Here is a 21,814-nt window from a genome sequence, read left to right as displayed (position 1 = left end):
TCACGCAAACGGTAAAGGCAACAGTGAGATCTGCACGAGGAGGCACCGCACACGGGATCGTCGTAAAAACAGTAGAAGGTTTGGGAATCAGATCGCAGTCGCTCAATAAAGCCGAGTTAATGAAGTACGAGCATCTCGCAGACCTAGGAGACGAGTGCTACACAGGTACGGGAGTACCACAGATGCTGATTGGAGGTGACTTTAGTCATTTAATAACTCCCATGGAGATAAGGCAGGGCGGCGAGGACGAGCCGTGCGCGATGAAGACTCCATTGGGATGGGCATTTTTCGGAAGAATGCCGCGTATAATTCGTACCGTCGAGCAAACAGTCATGCATTGTCGTACCGACGACGAAGACTTGAACGAGCAAGTGAAGAAACATTGGTCGATCGAGGCGCTTGGAGTAACACAGAAAGAAAATGTAAGTCCGAGCGATCAGCGAGCCATCGACATATTCAACGCTACGGTACGCAAAACTACGAGAGGCCGGTACGAGGTAGGACAACTGTGGGCGTCCGACGAAGTGAAGCTACCACCGAGTTATGCAATGGCACGATCGAGATTGCATAATCTGGAATCGCGAATGCGACGCGATAAGGACTTTGCCGCGGACTACGCAGCCCAGATACGGAAGTTACTACAAAAAGGATATGCTGAACGCATAATGGAACCACCACAAACCGATCGAACTTGGTTTTTGCCGCATTTCAGCGTGTTTAACCTCAACAAAGGAAAAGGGAGAGCCGTATTCGACTGCGCAGCAAAAAGCCAAGGAAACAGTCTGAATGATTACATCTTAGCGGGACCGGACTTGCTACAGAGCCTGTTAGGCATACTACTGAGGTTTCGCGAATGGAGCTTCGCAGTAGTAGCGGACATACAGGAGATGTTTCTTCAGATCCAGATACGAGCCGAGGACCAACAGAGCCAGCTCTTCTTGTGGCGAGGTACAAGAAGAGACATGGAGCCGCAGGTTTACAAACTTAGTCGAGTTTGTTTTGGGAACGTGTCGTCACCTTTTCTCGCGCATTCCGTGCGCAACCGGAATGCGATCGATAACGCAGATAAGTATCCCGAGGCGGTCTACGATATCCAGAACAACCACTACATGGATGACTACGTGGCGTCATACAAAACCGAAAACGAGCTGTTAAGAACATCATCGCAGGTACGAGACTCTCACGCCGAAGGGAACTTTCACTTGCGAGGCTACGCGAGTAACAGCGAACGATTGCTAGCGAGTATAGAGCCGGAATTGCACGCACAGGAGCCGACGCATCTAGGCGAGAGACAGCAGACCGTTCTAGGTATGACCTGGGACCCTAGCACCGATACGCTAGGCTACAACACGAAGATGCTGCGTGTACCGGAGGCCGTGAAGACTCGCGAGCGACTGCCGACAAAAAGGGAGCTACTTAGCGCGATAATGTCCATTTACGACCCGATGGGACTTATCGCACAATACGTAATAAGCGCGAAGATTATTTTTCAACGAGTATGGGCGAAAGGGACGACATGGGACGCACCGTTACCGAACGAAGAAGCCGAAGACTTTTTTCAGTGGCTGAAAGCACTGAAATTTGTAGCGACTCTACGCATTCCGAGGCAATACGAGTCGCCGAGTAGAGTAACAAGGTACACTCTACACATTTTTACAGACGCATCGACCGAGGCATATTGCGCTGTAGCGTATTGGCGCATAGAGAACGCGGAACACGAAGTGCAGGTCAGCCTGGCGGCGGGTAAGAGTAGGGTTTGTCCCCTGAAAGTACTTTCCGTGCCGAGGCTGGAGCTGACAGCTGCAATTATCGGAGTCCGACTGGCAGACACAATAAAAAACGAACAGAGATACGATATTGAAAAAGTAAGTTATTGGACGGACTCGCAAGTGCTGCTAGGATGGATCAGAGACGACGCACGAAACTACAAGCCGTTCGTGTCACACCGCTTAGCTGAAATAGCTGAAAAATCGGACCGACAAGCGTGGAGGTACGTGCCGACCGACGTGAACCCGGCAGACCACGCTACACGAGGCAAGCCGACGAGGAAAATCGACATCGACGACGATTGGTATAAAGGCCCGCCATTTCTACGCCGACCCGAGGCGGAGTGGCCGAGTCAAAATATCACTGAAAAACCGAGTGAAGACCTCCCTGAAAAGAAGTCTAACGTGAAGGCGGAGACCACGCTGACTACGACTACATCGAGACCGGACCCATCGAGCGTGTTACCGGACATACGACGTTTCAGTAACTACGATCGACTAATCAACTCTACAGCCTACGTGTTGCTATTCGTAGAAAAATTGAAAACGAGAAATAGAAGACTACAGCTTCAAGTAAGTCACATTAAGCGAGCCGAGCATATGTGGCTACAAAATAGTCAGCGGAGGAGCTTCCCGGACGAGATACGAACACTGAACGCGGGACGAGAACTGGAGAAGAAATCGAGATTATACACTCTAGCACCCGAGCTGAGCGATGACGGCGTGCTACGTATGAAAACCCGCTTAGGTAGCGCTCCAGTCTTGTACTCATCACTGCATCCTGTTATATTAGACGGAAGGGATCCATTTACCAGATTAATGGTCCTACGAGCTCACAGACGATCAGCGCATATACATAACGAGGCCGTTATAAATCAATTGCGTCAAAATTATTGGATTTTGCAGTTACGACCGACCGTGAAAGCTGTGGCGCGAGATTGCGCGCTGTGCAGGCTACGCCGAGCCTTGCCGCGCGCGCAACCTCTTGGCGACCTACCACCCGAGCGACTACAGGCTTACCAGAGGCCATTCACCTACACCGCGCAAGATTACCTAGGTCCTATGTACGTGACCATAGGCCGACGACGAGAGAAGCGCTGGGTGTGTCTGTACACATGCCTAGCAACACGAGCCATACACTTGGAAAGTGTATACAGCCTGTCAACGGACAGCGCACTCCTCGCGCTACGTCGCTTCGCAGCGAGGCGAGGATGGCCGAGCACCATGTATAGCGACAACGCAACGTGCTTTAAGGCCGCATCGAACGAGCTGCGTGAGGCCTACCGACAATGGCTTCCGCAACTACAAACCTACGGCGTGCAACAGCAAATGAATTGGAAATTCATTCCCCCCGGCAACCCCTCGGCAGGCGGAGCTTGGGAGCGCATGGTGCGCACCGTGAAGACAGCAATGCTCTAAACATTCAATACTAGAGCCCCGAAACCCGAAGTTTTCGAAACTATATTGACCGAAATCGAAAATATCGTCAACCGAAGACCGCTTACACACGTCAACGTAGACCCGGACAGCGAAGAAAGTCTCACACCGGCACACTTTCTTTTGCTCCAAAACGCTAACCTACCGATGATTGGAGCCTACGACGAGAACGAGACGAGACAATGGAAAGCTGCCCAGGCGCTAGCTGACCACTTCTGGCGGCGCTGGACGAAGGAATACTTCCCACTTCTGGCACCACGCAAGTCGTCCGATGACGGAGGGCGACAGATCCAGCCGGGAGATGTGGTCATCATATCCGAGCCGAACGGACCACGTAGCGTGTGGCCCAAAGGAGTCGTCGAGATCGTCTACCATGGACCCGACGGACGGGTTCGCTCCGCAGACATCAGGACGAGGCACGGGACGCTACGCAGGCCAACCTGTAGGCTTGCGGTCATCGCGTCGCAACCCAGACACCAGGAGTCTTCGACTGCGGGGACAAAATGTTAGCGACGCTCTAACACGACAGTAGATGATTCTAAGTTAATTTAAATCGAATAGTTTAAGATTGTATTCTTAATAAAGATTTTATCGTTTAGGTAGGCAAATTCGCTCTAGATTGTTATTAGTTCGTAAGTAACATGTATATACGCGTTATTTTATAGCCTAGGATTAGTTATGTATCTAGGTTTCATTCGATTTCATAAGAAAAGGTCAAATTATTTCCCTTGAATTCCTAATCCCATAGTAAAAAGAGTGAGATAAAGCATTAGAAAGAGATTAAAATGTAGATTCGTTAATTGGCTCACGAATTATAGCCAATCATAAGAAAATGTAGACAAGGATAGGTAAGAATGAGCAGGACGCACGATCAACTTCTCATTGGTCACACAAAATCCGCCGAGCATTTCGATATCGCTCAGATTTTACTATGGAGTTAGTACGTTCGATCAAATATCACGTAAATTATAAATATCCGACCATAATAATGTATGTAGAAATCATAGAGAATAATATCGTTTATCGATCAGTGCAGGTACTATTGTCATAGGCCTAGCCAAAGTATTGTATTCGGCCAGCGAAAGGGCAAAAAACCCGCGCTATTGTCCTCGACGCGAGCGGACAATAGCCCGTATTGTGTGAGTATTACCGAGCAGAACAGAAGGGATTCGCTAATCGAGTAGCCTAATGGTTTAGATGTTAGGATACATAAGTTTTAATTCGATAATTACGTGATTAATTAAGTAAACATAATGTAAGCGATAACGAGATAACTAAAATCGAGGCGATGGCGGCCGGATAGCGTCATTAGCCAATCAGAGCCCTTCGAATCGAACGAATGGAAATCGATCTTATCTCCTTATCGTAGGAGCTTTCCTTTTCTTAAATTTTCGTATAAATACAGGGAAGGACGACTGGGTAGACACAGTATCGGAAAAGCAGCTTCTACTATCAAAAAGTCCTCAAGAAAACCTGAAGAAGTTTAAAGTGCCCAGTCGTTCTACTCTCAGTTACCGTGTTAGGAGTATTTTTATACCTTGTACCGCGATTAATAAAAGTCAGTTTTTACAAGTGTCGTAATTAGTTTAATTCGAATTCGTGGATAGTTATCCTGGTCCTTCGAGGGTGAGTCGGCGTGGGAACGGACACGTCTCGGCAGTACGAGTGGCGGCGGCAGGGCGTGCCAGCGACCAGACTCTACAACTGAGCTCCGGAGGCTATAGTGCGTCGCGGACTGCATTAACGAGGGTAGGCCAAAGGTAGTGGCGCCATCTGATCGAGAATCAAATTTTCTTGATTTTCGAGGCACGTTTTTTCCTTAGACTGTATCCATCTATTACGGTTATATCTATCTTTGGTATTACCTATAAAGTCACTACGTAGAGTATGAACAGTGGTTAAAATTTCCCCCTGTATAAGTTGGCGTTTTCTATCAATGATTTTTATCGTGCCTAGGCCCCCTGGAGTCTGTATTTAAGCTATTGGAATAGCACCCCTGAGATGCCATCGAAACGGATAACCGTATTACAGGAATTGGATATTTAGAGGCAACCTGTCACTTTGAGATTCCATTATTTGCAAAGTTTGGGGTTTGATGGTAATGAAGTTTTACTCTTACTTCTTCATATTTTGACTCTAAGGGCCACTTGGCCCATGGTTACCAGTACAATTTGACACTGGATTAACGGTTTAACCGGTTTACCAAGGGTTAGTGGGATGGTGCAAGTGGCGTTCAATAAGAGTTATATGCGGTATTTTCGGACCGATCCGACCTTCAAACCTTCAAGAAAATAATGTACCTACTCCCATCTTAAAGGCCGGCAACGCACTCGCAACCCCTCTAGTGTTGCGGGTGTCCATGGGCGGCGGTAATCGCTTACTATCAGGTGATCCGTCTGCTCGTTTGCCTCCTATACCATTAAAAAAAAACACGTATAACGTATTCCTTCGGATTCTTAGTTATTAAATCCAGCGGAGAGCTCACATGCTCTTGACACTAGCCTTTCCACAATAAAGCCATATTGGATTTAAGAGATCTTTTACAAAATATCCTTCCATACTATGGAAGGTAGAGTTAAGGAAATGAATCTTCATGTATCAAAAAGTGACCGTAAAAAACAGTAAATAGGCGGCGCCACCATACACTGAAGTACCTAGACCATACACCTAGTATTTATATAGATGTGCACCCGTGCAACCGTGAGGGACAGAATATACCTAAAGCGACAAAATTAAAAACACGTTTTAACATTCCTGGCAACATACCAGAAACAACCTACGTAATTTGGTCGGGTTATTTGCTGCCCCTCCCCCATTTCATCTCTACATTATTATACCTGTACGGTTCATGTCATAGTCTCCTATATATTACAATACTCTTTGGTCTCATAGCCTACCTAGCGCCACCGGAGAAATTAGGAACTATTATTTAAAGCTGAAAGCGGTCACTTTTGCAACAATTCTGCCATAAGAGATTGGCATCATTTCTATACCATCCATACTTCATACATTGTGACCACAGATTGCGTACAAGATGGAGCTTTTAAAGGTAATATTCGGATGCCGATTTCAAGGAGAATATGACCGCTAGGCGACTGCAGCAGCAATACTGAGGGCGTCACTACGTTCGACGTGTTGCCTCTCTGTCGCACTTGTAAATTTGTACGTAAGTGTGACAGGGAGGCAACACGTCGAACGTGGTTCGCGGTAGGCCTTCTATTGCGGCAGTAACGCAGCGCACTACGTAGGCGAATAACACGCGAACGCGAAGTTCTCTCTCTAAATATTTATCAAACGACACAAGTTTCGAAAACTCATTGATACTAGCAAATACCTACTAAAATAGTCAGGATTCGAATCTACGAAGAAGTATTTATTTGTTAAGTCGCGGAAGTTTTTGTTTTTAAAGGGGCCCACTGACTATCAGTCCGCCGGACGATATCGGCCTGTCAGTTAGAACAAAAATTTGACAGTCCCGAACAACTGACAGGCCGATATCGTTCGGCGGACTGAAAGTCAGTGGGCCCCTTAAAACTAGAAAATTGAAAATTTCCTACCAAAATTGAAAATAGGACTAAACTTTAAACGTCGAAAATTCAATATTTCCAATTCTCCTTACGCAAATTCGAAACATTTCCTATCAGTACACTTACCACGAGTTTCATTCGAAATGCATCTCTCGAACTTATAATAATACTCGCTTCAGCCCGCGACTTTGTCTGCGTGGATGAAAACTACCTATCCAATGTCCTTTCCCGGGCTACAAACTAGAGTCAGACCAAGATAACTCTGCAGCGATTTTTATACCACATAACGTGCAAGTGTTAAGTATTTTGAACGTCAAACAAGCACGTCTGTGCTATAAAAATCGCTGCAGAGTTATCTTGGTCTGCTTCTATCTCCGTACCAAATTTCATCTGTCCGTTCAGCGGTTTAAGCGTGGAGAGGTAACAGACAATTACTTTCGCATTTATAATATTAGTAGAGATTTCAAAACTCGTAGTCTACGAGTGAGTTGACTGTTGCTAGCGTTTGCGGCGTTGGTAAACTCATGGTAAGGGTTAAGAGCTCACGTATCAAACGTTACTCGAGGCAAATTCGCAATATTGTGCGGTATTTCATAAATCGAGGGGTGAAACGTAACGGGGTGAAATATAGCGGGGTGAAGTATGATCGCATATTTCAGCTACAAACCAAATGCAACGTCAAACGGCGATACGGGGTGTGAAATGTGGAGTATCGAGCGTTCGCAGAACGCATCCACACGTTACTAGATGGAACAACTAAATGTTCAACGACTGAGATGTTTTTGCCACAGATATAAATATACCATAGATGACGCAAATGCATCTACTTCGCGTGTCCGAACCCCGACCAAGCGTCGAGGTTGACAGTCGCTCTTGACAGTCCGTGAAAACTTAAAAAATGCTTCGTTGAGTGATAATTAACTGCAACAGCCCAAAAATTGCGACCACCCAAAGGCAAGGACGTATTTCCTATCACAGGTAAGTAATTTTAAAATTATATTTTGCGTAAATTTTGTATGAAAAAGTCGGTCGGCACGCTTGGTTTCAATACAAATCGTGATATTTTCGTCATCTAGGTAGTACGCTACCTAGATGACGAAAATATCTGTGAATTAAATCTGTGGTTTTTGCTAACAAGTGTTTAGTATTTGGGTTATGTATAAGGGCGCCTATCTGTGTGGTGGTCTTATCTGCTGTACTCTCTTTCTGTCTCGGCAAACAACCGACTAATCGGAGAAGGACGAGACAATTAAGAGCGAGACGAGAAGGGAGCAGCGTGTACACACTCGTTCTCGGCCTATCTCGAGGTCTCTCTACGAGTGAGTATAGCCGGCATTAGTGTTTTCACTTCACGATATGGGATCTATGGGAGGTAGTCTGTAGGCTGGCATGTAATTTGAGTATTTTGTCGCGTGTGCTAAAAAAGGCAACAGAAAAATGGCTGACAGAGTATCGTTTGGCTAGTGGGGATGTTATTTGTGCTTTTTAAATTTATTTACTAGGTATCTCAGTTTGATCTCAGTGCGGTTACTTTTTTTTATAAACTGAAATAGATAGATACTAAAGAAAAAGTGACCAAGACCTCCGGTGGCCGAGGTCGGAATTGAACTGGTCACGGTCAACGGACCGACCGCGTGCCAAATTCTCGAGTCTTATATTGACCGGGATATTCTCTCTTAGTGATTACCTTTTGTATTATTTATGAGCTTCCGATATTTCGAGCAGTTACATGCAAAAGGTAATCACGGTCTATATCCCGGTCAATATAAGGCCAGGATTACACTTGTAAGTTTTACTTACGTAAGTAGGGACGCTATTTGCTAGAATGAGATAACGATATTCATATCTCATTCTGTAGTATAGCTGTGTCCCTACTTACGTAAGTAAAACTTACAAGTGTAATCCTGGCCTAAGTCTAGTGACACTAACCTAAAACTCTAAATTCTCGAGTGTGTTAAAAAAAAATTTGGGCCCTGGAGGGAAAGTACCTATCTTAAAACCTTATGTTAGCTCATTTTACTTAAAGGAAACATTCTATTATTTTTAAAAAGGAACAAAACTGCATTCAAAGATTTTTATAAATTCGCTTCTCCTTTATCCCTAAAGCTTCTGAGCTGCCATCATTCTCCCTTTATAATATAATACTTAGTATAAGTATATTCCGTCGCTATAAAAATAGCTTGACCTGCCCTTATATGACCGGTCTGAACGTACCCGAAAAATTCAATTTCACGAACCGGCTCATTCATTGTACGTAACTTATTCTTAAAAAATGTTACCCATTCATCTCGCAGTTATTAAAAACCTCATACCAGTGACCTGGAAGTCTATATAGCCACCAGAATTAGAAGACCTGTCTTACCCTTCTTTGGGCTTCCTGGTAATGATATGGGCAGGGGGCACAGAGGGGTAGGTAGGGGTCTACGAGTTTTGGACATTTTTATAGCGTGGGAGTGATGATGGAGGTGGTGTGTTGTTTGGGTCACATTTTATAAAAAAAAACCGGGTGCGAGTCGGACTCGCGTTCCAAGGGTTCCGTACATTACACAATTTAAACAATGTATTTCTTATGTGAAATGTCTTTAAAAAAACCCGTAGGGGTCGGATCAAAAATTAAGTAATTAAGTCCGACTTACGCTTGACTGCACATTTCTAATAGGTTTTTCGGTGATCTATAGGTAAAGATCTATATTGTGTATTTTTTTCAAAATTTTTGACCTAGTAGTTTCGGAGATAAAGGGGGGGGGGAGGGGTATGGTCATTTTTTGCCTATTTTCTTGAATAACTTCTAAAATATTTATCTTAAAATTATAAAAAAATATATACTTGAGATTCTCACAATGAGCTCTTTCATGTGATATGTAACACGATATAGTTTGACAAACTTTATTTTTTAATTTTCTCATTTACCCCCTAAAAGTGGCCCCCGTGTTTAAAATTAATTTGTTTACGTTACATGCCCATCTATGGGTCACAAACTTAATTGGTCCAGTAGTTTCGGAGAAAATAGGCTGTGACAGACGGACAGACAGACAGACAGACGGACAGACAGGCAGACAGACAGACAGACAGACGCACGAGTGATCCTATAAGGGTTCCGTTTTTCTCTTTTGAGGTACGGAACCCTAAAAATGGACAAGTGCGAGTCGGACTCGCGCACCGAGGGTTCCGTACTTTTTAGTATTTGTTGTTATAGCGGCAACAGAAATACATCATCTGTAAAGATTTCAACTGTCTAGCTATTACGGTTGATGAGATACAGCCTGGTGACAGACAGACAGACGGACAGCGGAGTCTTAGTAATAGGGTCCCGTTTTTACTCTTTGGGTACGGAACCCTAAAAATCAAAATTCTAAGTTAACGTAAAAAAAGGAAAAAACGTATAATTCGACACTCTCACGGGAATCAAAATGTTTGATACAAAAATAAACTTATGAGGTAGCACTTCATACAGTGACTCCACAGACTCAGCCCGACCTCGGCACGTCATGAATAACTGAGCCGTCAGTGATTGTGCTGAAATATTAAAGGCCCATCCCGCGCCTCTCGTTTTTATTCAACGTGTGTTTGATACTTTATTAGGTTTATTACAGAGCTTATCTTGCAGATATTGCAGATTACATAAGTTATGTCACTATGTTGACATTATATGTAACTGTGATGTGATGAAAAATGAAAAAAAAAAATGAGATAGGAAGACGAGTTCAGGCAGTGGCCGGAGCCTTGCGGCCTTGCGGAGAAGACATGGTTCTGGACAGGGACTCGTAGAGGAGAGGCCTATGCCAAGAGCAACCAGACAAGACGTCTGCGGAGAAAGGCTAGCAGTAAGCAGTAAGTAAGTACGAGTAAGTAACTGTGATGTAGCACCGCCACCTCTAACTGACTTTAGCAAAGGCCCTGGAGGCTGCTTTTTCTCTAAGGCTCACTTGTACCATTCCAATAACCGGGCTTATCCGGTTAAACCTGGAGTTACATGTACAATTTCACACTGGGTTAGCCGAACGGTTTTACCGCTTAATCCCGGGTTACTGGGATGGTGCAAGCCTTAACCCGGGGTTAACCGGTTAAACCTGGAGTAACTAATATGATCACAGAATAAATAATATAATAAGGCACAAGGTTCACTCTCTAACAAAACGCTATTTTATCGTCTATTACGAGAGCGACCGTTCTGTAGCGGTGCGCGGCAATTTCTATGGTTAGACACCAATATTGGTGTAGGCCGCATGTACTTGTAGCGATGCGAAGAAATCGCGGAGTGAGCCACGCCTGGTATTAGTTATGCTCAAAATAGTTAAGCCAGTGGAATTAAGATTCTTAGGTTGCGTTTAACAACACCGTGTATAACTGTCGCCTCTAACCAAAGGAAGTGGAACTAGAAGCGAGGCGGTCATCAAATAGAATTTTGTCGGACGAGTGCTGACCTGCTGCAGTGAATGTAGATGGATACATTTGTATGGCACAAATATGGTATTGATGGGTACAAATGCATGGACATTTCCTGCTAAAATCGGTTATGTCAGCCACCTGAGAGCTCACGAACGTCACTCTTATTAATCAGTACAAAACAGTTGAAGAAACCGAAGGAACCGGCCGACAGAAACCGGCCAGGACAGTCGTTTGATGATGATTATGATGTAGTTGATGTATTACTATTATTTTCAAAAAGAACATGCACATTGTATCTTAAATAACCCACTTTAAGGAATAAACAAATATTTCTCACGCATTGTCCACCATGTTTACGAGTTGCGATCTACTCTGCTACACCACACAAACATCGATTTAAAAGCCAGTTCAAATGTGATAGTTATTGTTCGGGAATACGGTACATAATTGAATGTATTTTTGAATGGAATTTGGGGTTGTTATCCACGATGGTGCAGTACTATTGTCTTCGACGAATCTGTTGATGTCAACTACAATCCGTAACAGTTTGTCAGTAATTGCGATGGAATCAAGAGTGTTTGTTCTGGTGCTACTGGCTATGCAGATTGTGATATCTGTAAGTATTTTTGTGTATTTTTTCTTTTTTGTCGTATAATGATTGAGGGACATGACGATTGTGGAAGTGTGGACACTCTTCACCAGTGCTCTCAGCGGATTTGCAGTCTTGACTGCCCCCGGCCCCAGGCCCTGCAGCACTGCACAGACTGCTAATGCATGTGCTGCCGCCCCTAATGTATTGCCGCTCTAGGCCCGGGTCTACTGGGCCTTAGGGAAAACCCGCCATTGAGTGCTCTCTAAGCCGCTCTATCTTTGGCCTGGTGTATATTAGTAATTTCGCTTTAGAGTCTGATATTATTCTGTCCGCCTAACACGTGGCCATACGTCCATCCGTGGCTTCCTTGCCATGCGGCCAGTGATCATGAGCTTCTCCAGAACAACTGGACCTGTTCTGTTCAGATATTCGAAAAACTAAGTACCTACCCGTTGGGTGCAAATACTAGCGAGGTTTTGAAGTTGAGTTCAATAAATCTCCTTTTTCGCATTCATTAGTGATCCTCAAAAACAAGAGGGAAGCATGTTTAGCCCTTTTAAAAGTTATACTTACTCTTCTAACTTGTTAATTTTAAATAATTCTTCTTTAGAAATCTATAACATTATTTCGCAATAATTTGTAAATTCCATTTCCATTTTCCATAAAAATAGAGTTATATTCAATATAGTAATATATTAATATAAAATTGCTGCATTAATATTATGTTTGTATAACAGAGGCAGAGTCCAGATTCAGAAGGAAAGGCAGTAAAAGTTCGGAAATCGACCTCTGATATTTCCAAACATTATCCGCCTGGCTCTGAAAGCAAAAGATGGGAATCCCTGCCGGGACATCGAGAAATACTACGAAGAAAGGTACTTATTACGATTAACGGAAAACCAGCGTTCATGACCAGTTCTGCATTATCAGTGCTTGGTAACAACACCCGAGATGACTCACTGAAATTTGTCGACACACTATCATACAAAGATTCTGTATTTCAAAATGGAAAACAAATAAAAAAAAATTATGCAAAAGTATTTTATCGGCATTTTTAAGTGTTGTTACAGCAAAGGTTGAGATCTTCTTTTGAGCAACAAATATGCTTGTGAAATAAACTCCTGCTTTTCCAGAAATTCAAGGGTAGAATGAAGATGTTTGTGTATTAAAACTAAATACTTCTTTTAGGTATACTAAAAGCTATATGATTATTATAATTATAAAAAAAAAATACTACTTTACCTAAAATAAGTTTATTTATGTATTGTTTGTACTGTTATCATATTTATGTAACGATTAACCTATCATGTTTTGGCAATAAAGTGATTTGAAGTTAAAGTTGCAGTTATGAATATTTTTTTATTTATTTTAATTATAGGACAAATCAGATAGACCTAATCCCACAGTAAGCATAGAAAACATCCATAACACAAAAACAAATCCGTACAGTTAACTCGAGATATAAAATTGAAGAATTTTGAACCTCATGTGATTCTATTTTATTTTCTTTCAAGCCTTAACTTCTTTAACTTCTTTCTGCCGTGTACCGAAATATTTGTGACAACCACAGAAATAAATAAATGTCCTTGCCTGGATTCGAACCCAGGACTTCTTGCTTCGTAGGCAGGGTTACTACCGACTAGGCTAGGAAGCCATCTAAATACTTATGAAGATTCATATTTATCGACCGAGTGAAACGAAGGTCTCCGTTTCAGCTTGGCATGAATGCGTTTGTACGTCCGGCTGTCCGGCCTCAACAGTACCCCTAGTACACACTTCATTCGAGAGCGTGACGTAACGTACGCGTTTGCGTTGTGTTATTTTGTATGGGATTGAGTTTCCAAAACGTCCCGCTTGGCGCGCTGTTCAAAATCCCATACAAACAAAGACATAACGCAAACGCGAACGCTCGTCACGCTTTCGAATTAAATTTACACTAGGAGTTCCGGGCGCATAATTTCTCAACCGATTCTCGTGAGTTTTTGTGAGCAAGTTCTTATAATTAATGGATTTTTTTGTTGAATCAGTTTCTATTCTCGACAGTTTTAAAAATGGCAAGGCTAGCTGTACTGTAGCTCACAGAAAGACTAGTTCGTATATGCACATCATGCACATCTAATAAGTAACATAAGTTTAGAAATCAAACGTTTAAATGTAGTAATCGGCAAACTTTCGATTTACGCGAAAATTATGTGCGTGTTCAGTTTTCTTATATCCCTGCTAAAATATATAAAAACAAAATTAAATGTAAATACAGAAGACACTGGTATTTTTTTACACAAATAGTAAAATACTGTATTTTTCATTAATTGACAATTTATTGTTTTATTCAGCCATCTGGACACTTAACACCACTTAGACCGGATGACATGGACACAGACGGAGTAGTCTCAGTTGCAGTCGGACCCCCGCCTGTAAGACCTAAATTTGACAGAAGCAAAGCAATACGAAGCAAAAACATAGTTAATAATAATACCCTCACTACAAGAGCACCAAGTAATAATGCTGTCAACTTTGTAAAGGATATCCTCACACAGCTGGGACGAGAGTTCCTGACACATCAAGTGAACGAAGACTTCGTATTTGGACAATACATTGGCATTTCAATGAAAAATTTAACAAGTGATTTAAAAGTAAAAATGCAACATGACATTTTAGATATAATAGTTAAGTATCAGAGACTCAACAGCGGTGAGATAACTAAAGAAGATATCAAGTCAAAAGAAGAGGATAAGAACAAAGGTCCGAAATATGATAAAACGGAGAAAAAAACGACAAACCATGAAACAGAAGAACCTTGGCCGGATTTTTCGAACTTAGCAAAAATAGTTGGTTAGGTGAAAGCTCTAGTAGTCTTAATAAAAGTTAAAGAAAACCCGACTAGGTATAAGATCTAGATAAATCTAAAACAGTTTTAATAAAATACACAAATTTACAAATAAAGACACAAAACTCCTGTCTTTACAGGCCGAAGGGGGTGTTTTAAATCGACACAAGTTGCGAATTACCTATTCGCACATGTATCGTACAACGTTTCATAGTACATATGGCCCTTTAAATTTTCGACATAGTTGCGTAATGTGCTAATTATCGCACTAGTTCGGTAAAGTAGATGTACTGTAAACCCTTTACACTCGGCTTGAAACAATCGTGAGTTGACTTTGAAAAAAACTAAGCACGAAAAATAACGTACCATTGACATGCCATTTCCTATCTCTATCACACGCACATAATTATAATTAGTGCGAGCGGGGCAGCAATATAATTATTATATTTATTTCTAAAAAGGCATATAAAAAAAAGAAAACAAAGAAGAATATAATTATGCGTGTACGATAGAGTTAAGAAATAGCGTGTCAATGTGTATGAAATTCTTCGTGCTCAACATCTTTATTTAATGATTTTAAGGTAAGACAAAAATACTTACATTTTAATTATACCTAACTAATGTACATGATCTACAGTCAGCTGAAGGGAGAAGTGACCCCCTGCAAAAAAAATCTATGCAGGGGGGTTCACTTCTCTCTGCAGCTGACTGTAGATCATGTTTTAGATGAAAACACTTCCATTCCAACATTCACTTTCACTTTAATGACTAAGTATTACTGTGTCAGTATTATCTTCTATCGCTTTAACATTATTAAATCAATGCGACAAAGTCATAGTTTAATTTATAGTGTTAACTCGATTAAGTCCTAAACAAATGCCTTTTATATCGATAATCGGATTGGAAACCTGTTATTTTAGGATGAGAAACTTTTGTCGTTCACATTCTCATTGTAATCGGATTATGGCGTCCATTGTGTTGACTTAGGCCCACAGCCGGCCTAGCCAAGGTGACAATCGCTATCGCTTTGACAACGAAACGCTTTGTGTCTCTCTATCACTCTTCCATATTAGTGCGACAGTGACAGTTGCGTTTCGATCGCTACGGAGCGTTAGCGATTGGCGTGTTGGCTATGGGGCCAGACTACATAAGGAGCGTTTGTGAAGAGCGCAGTCACTACACATATATGTAGGTACTTCTTCAGTCGGATATTCTTGTCAGAGCAGTAGTGATCATTGAGGTCGTTGTACGGCCTTTTTCGTTATTTCCCGCCATGCTTCTCTATTTATTGCATTCCGCACGCACAGATTTAAAGGTGACCCGGTGAGAGCTTTGACTTGGTTGGTTTGAGGGTCGCAATCTGGGTCTTGTGTCATCCACTCTGCCCTGAACAACAAATCTCTCCATGGCGTCGTCTTCCCTGCGCGTAACGTGACCGAAGTATCTAAGGATACGAGAGTGAACGATTGCCGAAAGTCTGTGTAACCTTGAGTTCCTGGAGAATGGATATATTAAATTAGTGCGACGCTGAGTCCACAATATCCGCAGCATCTTTTGCAGCACCATTGGTACTGGTAGGCTCTTTGAGAACCATAGACACGCTATACGAAATAATTTTCACCGCAACAGGTTGTAAAGGCTCTCTTTATTCTTCAAAAACCGGCCAAGTGCGAGTCGGACTCGCGCACGAAGGGTTCCGTACCATTACGTAAAAAACGGCAAAAAAATCACGTTTGTTGTATGGGAGCCCCCCTTAAATATTCATTTTATTCTGTTTTTAGTATTTGTTGTTATAGCGGCAACAGAAATACAACATCTGTGAAAATTTCAACTGTCTAGCTATCACGGTTCATGAGATACAGCCTGGTGACAGACGGACAGACAGAAGTACAGCGGAGTCTTAGTAATAGGGTCCCGTTTTTACCCTTTGGGTACGGAACCCTAAAAATGGATGAGAAAGTTGCATCCAGTATTGAGATTCGTCTGATATCGGATGCCCTATTTGCATCCTCAGCTGCTGCTTTGGAGCACAAACTTTCGCTTTCCGACATGACCGACATCTTCTTCATTATTATTCACAACGACGGGACTAGATCGCGTAAAATTAAGTCCCGTCATTGTGAATAATATTTAATAAGAAAAAATCGTGAAAGTTTAAATCAGTGATCTACTCGCAGGCCTCTATTGCATGCATGCCATCAATAAGACTAAGATAAAAAAGGGCCATTATTTAATACTATCAACTTTCATGACGTAAACGAAAATAACCATTAAAATAAATTTGGAAAAATTGCACTCCTTTGCACCTTTCAAATCTTCTCGATTAATTGCTTCGCCGCATCGTTTAGAAATAACTGACAATAAAAACTGGCCAAGTGCGAGTTGGACTCGCGCACGAAGGGTTCCGTACCATTACGCAAACATCGGCAAAAAAATCACGTTTGTTGTATGGGAGCCCCACTTAAATATTTATTTTATTATGTTATTAGTATTTCTTATTATAGCGGCAACATAAAAACATCATCTGTGAAAATTTTAACTGTCTTTGTCACGGTTCATGAGATACAGCCTGGTGACAGACAGAAGGACATTCAGACAGACGGACAGAGGAGTTAGTAATAGGGTCCCGGTTTTACCCTTTGGGTACGGAATCATAAAAAGTACCGGGAAGTTATATTTTCTCAACATGAAATTCCTCTTACATTCATGTTATACTTGTAAAACTGAATCATTTCACATGGAAGAAATTTCACTGCTGTTTTATTGAAGCATGCTCGTTCACTCGTATACCACGCTCCGGTTCTCGTCTTTACAATCTTACTTTTAAAATGACTTATATCCCACATTTCCTACATACACTTACGTCTATTTACACACTAAAGTTGAAGTCAAAGATATCTATTCATTTTGTTCCTTGTTACAATGGGATAAGGTGCAAAAGAGTTGACATAATTGTGACAGCGACATCGTTAAGTATACGGTGTGCATATATCGCAGGTTTATTGGACAGATGAGTTCGCTTTGAATAGTTCTTTTGGTTTTTGGCCGTGTGTGTGGAATGTCATAATAGTACATTTCGAAATGAGTGGCGATAAATTAAAACACGAAGCGAGTGTTTTAAATCGACACGAGTTGCGAATTACCTATTCGCACATTGCATCGTATACCATTTTACAGTAGGTACATATGGCCCTTTAAACTTTCGACATAGTTACGTAATGTGCTAATTATCGCACTAGTGCGGTAAAGTAGCCCCATATGTACTGTGAATATCGTAAGTATTTTACAGCTTCTGAAAATTCTTGCCTACTATTATTACGAGAAAAGTGGACGAAATTTTCTTCACACAAACGTAGTGCCGATTTTCCTCTCTGGATATTGATATTATGGAAAATATTTTTATATAATGTGATGTATATACTATATATATATATATTTATATACTATGTTCCTTTGTAAGAATCTTTCGATAATAATATTTTATTATTATACGAAATCTAGAAACGAAAAAATAAAACGTTCATATTTTTAAAGCTAATAACTTTTATAATTCGTTGGTCAAACCAAATTGTCAGTAAAAAAACCAAAAAAAAAACTAATCCTTTTCTTTTGGGTGCAAGTACTAGTGTAAGACAAAGATAGTACGATTGTCTCTGTCTATGTTTGAAATACAGTCCTTTGACAAAACTACATATTGCTGCCCCGCCCCGCCCATGATGCCGGCGGTCAATGCCACTGTGCGAGCGAGGTAGCAATATAATTACGCGTGTGCGATAAAGATAGGAACAGGCGGGTCAATGTACTAAAATTCTTCGTGGTTAGTGTCCTTACTTTAGTCAAATACTAAAATTTTACTCTACATGCACCAGATTCCAGAATCAGGCACTGCAGGTGAACCGTTAAGTGCATAGAGATATTTACGGGGACAAAGACAGGTATAAACCGGTTTACGGCCAAGGACTGTAAAACGAGTTATCGGTACATTAACTGAGGCCAGGAATCCGGGCATGTACTGGGTTTATAGGACCGAAGAGTTATAGCGTAGTTTTCGATCGGGTTTCTTGGGTTATTTGTGAAAATATCGAAGCAAAGGTACCTAACAATTTTACAGGTTGTTATTGGTAGTATGTTTGTTTTATTTTATAAATGCAATCGAAACAGGAAAATGAATAGTTAAATAGAGGTCCCGTTTTCGTTTCGGGCGGAGTACGTCACTTTCGGAGTACGTCACTTTCTGAGTATGTCACTTTCTGAGTACGTCACTTTCGGAGTACGTCACTTTTGGAGTACGTCACTTTTTGAGTATGTCACTGAGTAGGTCACTTTCGGAGTACGTCACTTTTTTTAGTACCATCGCCCACACCACGCTATGCGACGTAAGCGCCAGCCGCCATTAGGTACCTTTTGCCATGGAACGTCACATATCTTTACTATTTCATATCTAGTGAATCTCTATAACTAATGTATAAAACCGGCACATAGAACCAGTATTTTGCGACATGAGTTGATGTTGTTTTGACAACAAACCATAAAAGCGGAGCGTGTCTCGCGACCTAAACGCGTAAGCGACATGAATCTTACGGCGCTTACGACGTTTTGTACGCGTGGTACAGGTTGCGATTGCGACAATTTCATTGTTTGGTATGGCTTCTTTATAATAATAATATCTCAATGTCTTTATGTTAAGAAACTGGTCAAACTCCCACTGTGGCCAGGGGTGCGAAACTCCTCGCTTTGGGCAAACTTGGCTCCGTTCGGCTCATCATTGCTCCGAGCCATTATTAGGGTTGGCACAACTTGACGTCCCTTTGCTCGACCACAGATAAGATAATGACTTGAATTTTGACAACCCTAAATAACCCAAAGGGATAGTGCCTTATATTAGAAGACCCTGAATCGCTATCAAACTTCGGTTTTGTAGGAAGTTGCCCTTTCTATACGGTAGTACTATTACTTATAGACCTGTACCAATAACTTCTGAGGTTATAAGAATATTAATGTTGCTTATTTTTTATATATAGTTTCCAGACCATATACTAAACCTAAAAATAATATTTTGTGTCATCCTAGGTATTTGCTTAGGTAGAAATTTAGGTATTTCTTTTTTCAATCAGCATTCTGTAAAAAAAATATTCGAGACGAAATTCTTTGTTTCCCTGTAAAGGCAAAGTGGCTTCCGACGTACACACGCATTTTGTGTCATTTTCATCCACGGGTATAATGGCATTTAATAAATACCTAATATTGATCCTAAAACGCCTAAAAAAATATTAGAGTCGGTAAGTGAAGTGTTGTACTTTACAGAACATTGTTATATGTTATTCAAACAAATCTGTGTCAAATTCATCCACCGCTTTTATTTAAAAAAAAATTTTTTCTAATTAACACCCTGTATCTGCCACAAAAAAAAATTCATATTATTAAGTTTACGTCTACAATATTATAATACCACATTGAGACATCATTCATAATTTGGGTCATTTTGATCCACGGTTTTTTTACTATCTGGCAAAATAAAACTCAATTGAGCAAGAAGGGCGTGCGCGGGGAAGGGTACCTACGCGGGTGGGGTGCTTATTATACTTGCCGCAATATCAGCTGGCGACTGAGATCTTAATACTATCTCCTTTACCCTTGTTAAGACCAACCAAGAGATGGCATTATGAGCTGTCTCGCCACTTAGTTTTGCGATACAGTGTATTTATTTCATTCGGAGGCATAATTACATTGTCTTATCAATCTTACCGTAGTAGGTATATAAATATAATTAAAAATAAACTGTAGGCTGCACTCCTCATACTGACCAACATTTGTGACGTTCCTAATCAAAAGGTACCACTTTCCCTGACAGGTTATTTGTATAAAGATATAATCAAATTTCGTCTTTATGGTAAACGACAAAGTGGTACCTACCTTTTGATTGAGAATGTCACAACAGCGACTTAAAAATTACTTTTGTTTCGATTTTTAGTAGACTTTTTAAGTTTATTTTAAGACGCAATTTATTGTGATTTTTGTTATGTTTAAGCGTGGCAAGCAACATTAATTACATTGATGATGATGTTCATTAAATACAATATTTTTTCATACTATACTGAACTGTCACCCTATACATGAGAATGAACAGCGCCCTCTTGACAATGATCATATATTACTGGTCAGGCTTTAATATGTGTCATAATTTAGAAAGTCCCCTTTGTGGATTCTAAGTTTCCGAGTTACAGCAGTTTAGTGAAAGCGTTTTTTTTTTAAATATAAATTAAGGGTTGAATAAAGAGGAAAGAAAATTTGATTATTTTTGCGCTACGACGCACGGTTTAGGAGATACAGCCCTATAAAGTTTTTTTTATTGTTTTTTCTTTTTTACATTGTGTTTTTTGTATATTACTTTGGGGTTTCATAAAGGGGAACGAAAATTTAATTATTTTTGCGCTACGACGCATGGTTTAGGAGATCAAGCCCTATAAAAAAAACTCTTTTTTTTGCGTTTTTTTTTTGTATAAATTAATGGTTACATAAAGGGGACCGAAAAGTTGATTATTTTTGCGCTACGACGCACGGTTTAGGAGATACAGCCCTATATAGATTTTTTTCTTTTTCTTTTTTACGTTTCTAAATCTTAATTAAGGGCTTCTTAAGGGGAACGAAAATTTGATTATTTTTCGCTACCATGCACGGTTTAGGAGATACATCCCTAAAGTTTTTTTGTTGTTCTTTTTTCTTTTTTTTGTCATTGCGTTTTTTGTTATTACTTTGGGGTTTCATAAAAGGGAACGAAAATTTTATTATTTTTGCGCTACGACGCACGGTTTAGGAGATACAGCCCTAAAATGATTTTTTTCTCTTTTTCTTTTTTGCGTTTTTAAATCATAATTAGGGGCTTCTTAAAGGGGAACGGATATTGATTATTTTTGCGCTACGATGCACGGTTTAGGAGATACAGCCCTATAAAGTTTTTTTGTTATTATTATTTTCTTTCTTTTTCTTGTGTTTTTGTATATTATTTTGGGGCTTCATAAAGGGGAACGAAAATTTTATTATTTTTGCGCTACGACGCATGATTTAGGAGATACAGCCCTATAAAGATTTTTTTTTTAAATTTTGCGTTTTTTTAAATATAAATTATGGGTTGCATAAAGGGGAACGAAAATTTTATTATTTTTGCGCTACAACGCATGATTTAGGAGATATGAAGATTTTTTTATTGTTTTTTTTTTCTTTTTTACATTGTGTTTTTTGTATATTACTTTGGGGTTTCATAAAGGGGAACGAAAAT

The 21,814-nt window shown here is 40.8% G+C and overlaps 1 protein-coding gene and 1 long non-coding RNA gene across 2 annotated transcripts in view; one reads left to right on the top strand and one right to left on the bottom strand.

Annotated features, from left to right (window-relative positions):
* Positions 1–21,814, bottom strand: part of LOC134744482 (uncharacterized) — a 282,585-nt gene that overhangs the window by 231,061 nt on the left and 29,710 nt on the right. The gene's annotated exons all lie outside the window — the stretch shown is intronic.
* LOC134743964 (uncharacterized) lies at positions 11,682–14,548 on the top strand. The gene is made up of 3 exons (XM_063677594.1): positions 11,682–11,735; positions 12,449–12,647; positions 14,028–14,548. The coding sequence occupies exons 1-3, from the start codon at positions 11,682–11,684 to the stop codon at positions 14,546–14,548; spliced, it is 774 nt and encodes a 257-aa protein (XP_063533664.1).

Source organism: Cydia strobilella, chromosome 9 (assembly GCF_947568885.1).
Source record: "Cydia strobilella chromosome 9, ilCydStro3.1, whole genome shotgun sequence".
NCBI classification, from domain to species: domain Eukaryota; kingdom Metazoa; phylum Arthropoda; class Insecta; order Lepidoptera; family Tortricidae; genus Cydia; species Cydia strobilella.
This window is presented reverse-complemented; position numbering and strand designations above follow the sequence as displayed.

Coding starts and splice junctions, on each gene's coding strand:
- LOC134743964 (XM_063677594.1), top strand. CDS start 11,682: ATGGAATCAAGAGTGTTTGTTCTGGTGCTACTGGCTATGCAGATTGTG. Junction 11,736..12,448: donor CTATGCAGATTGTGATATCT/GTAAGTATTTTT, acceptor TTTGTATAACAG/AGGCAGAGTCCAGATTCAGA. Junction 12,648..14,027: donor TTCTGCATTATCAGTGCTTG/GTAACAACACCC, acceptor ATTAATTGACAA/TTTATTGTTTTATTCAGCCA.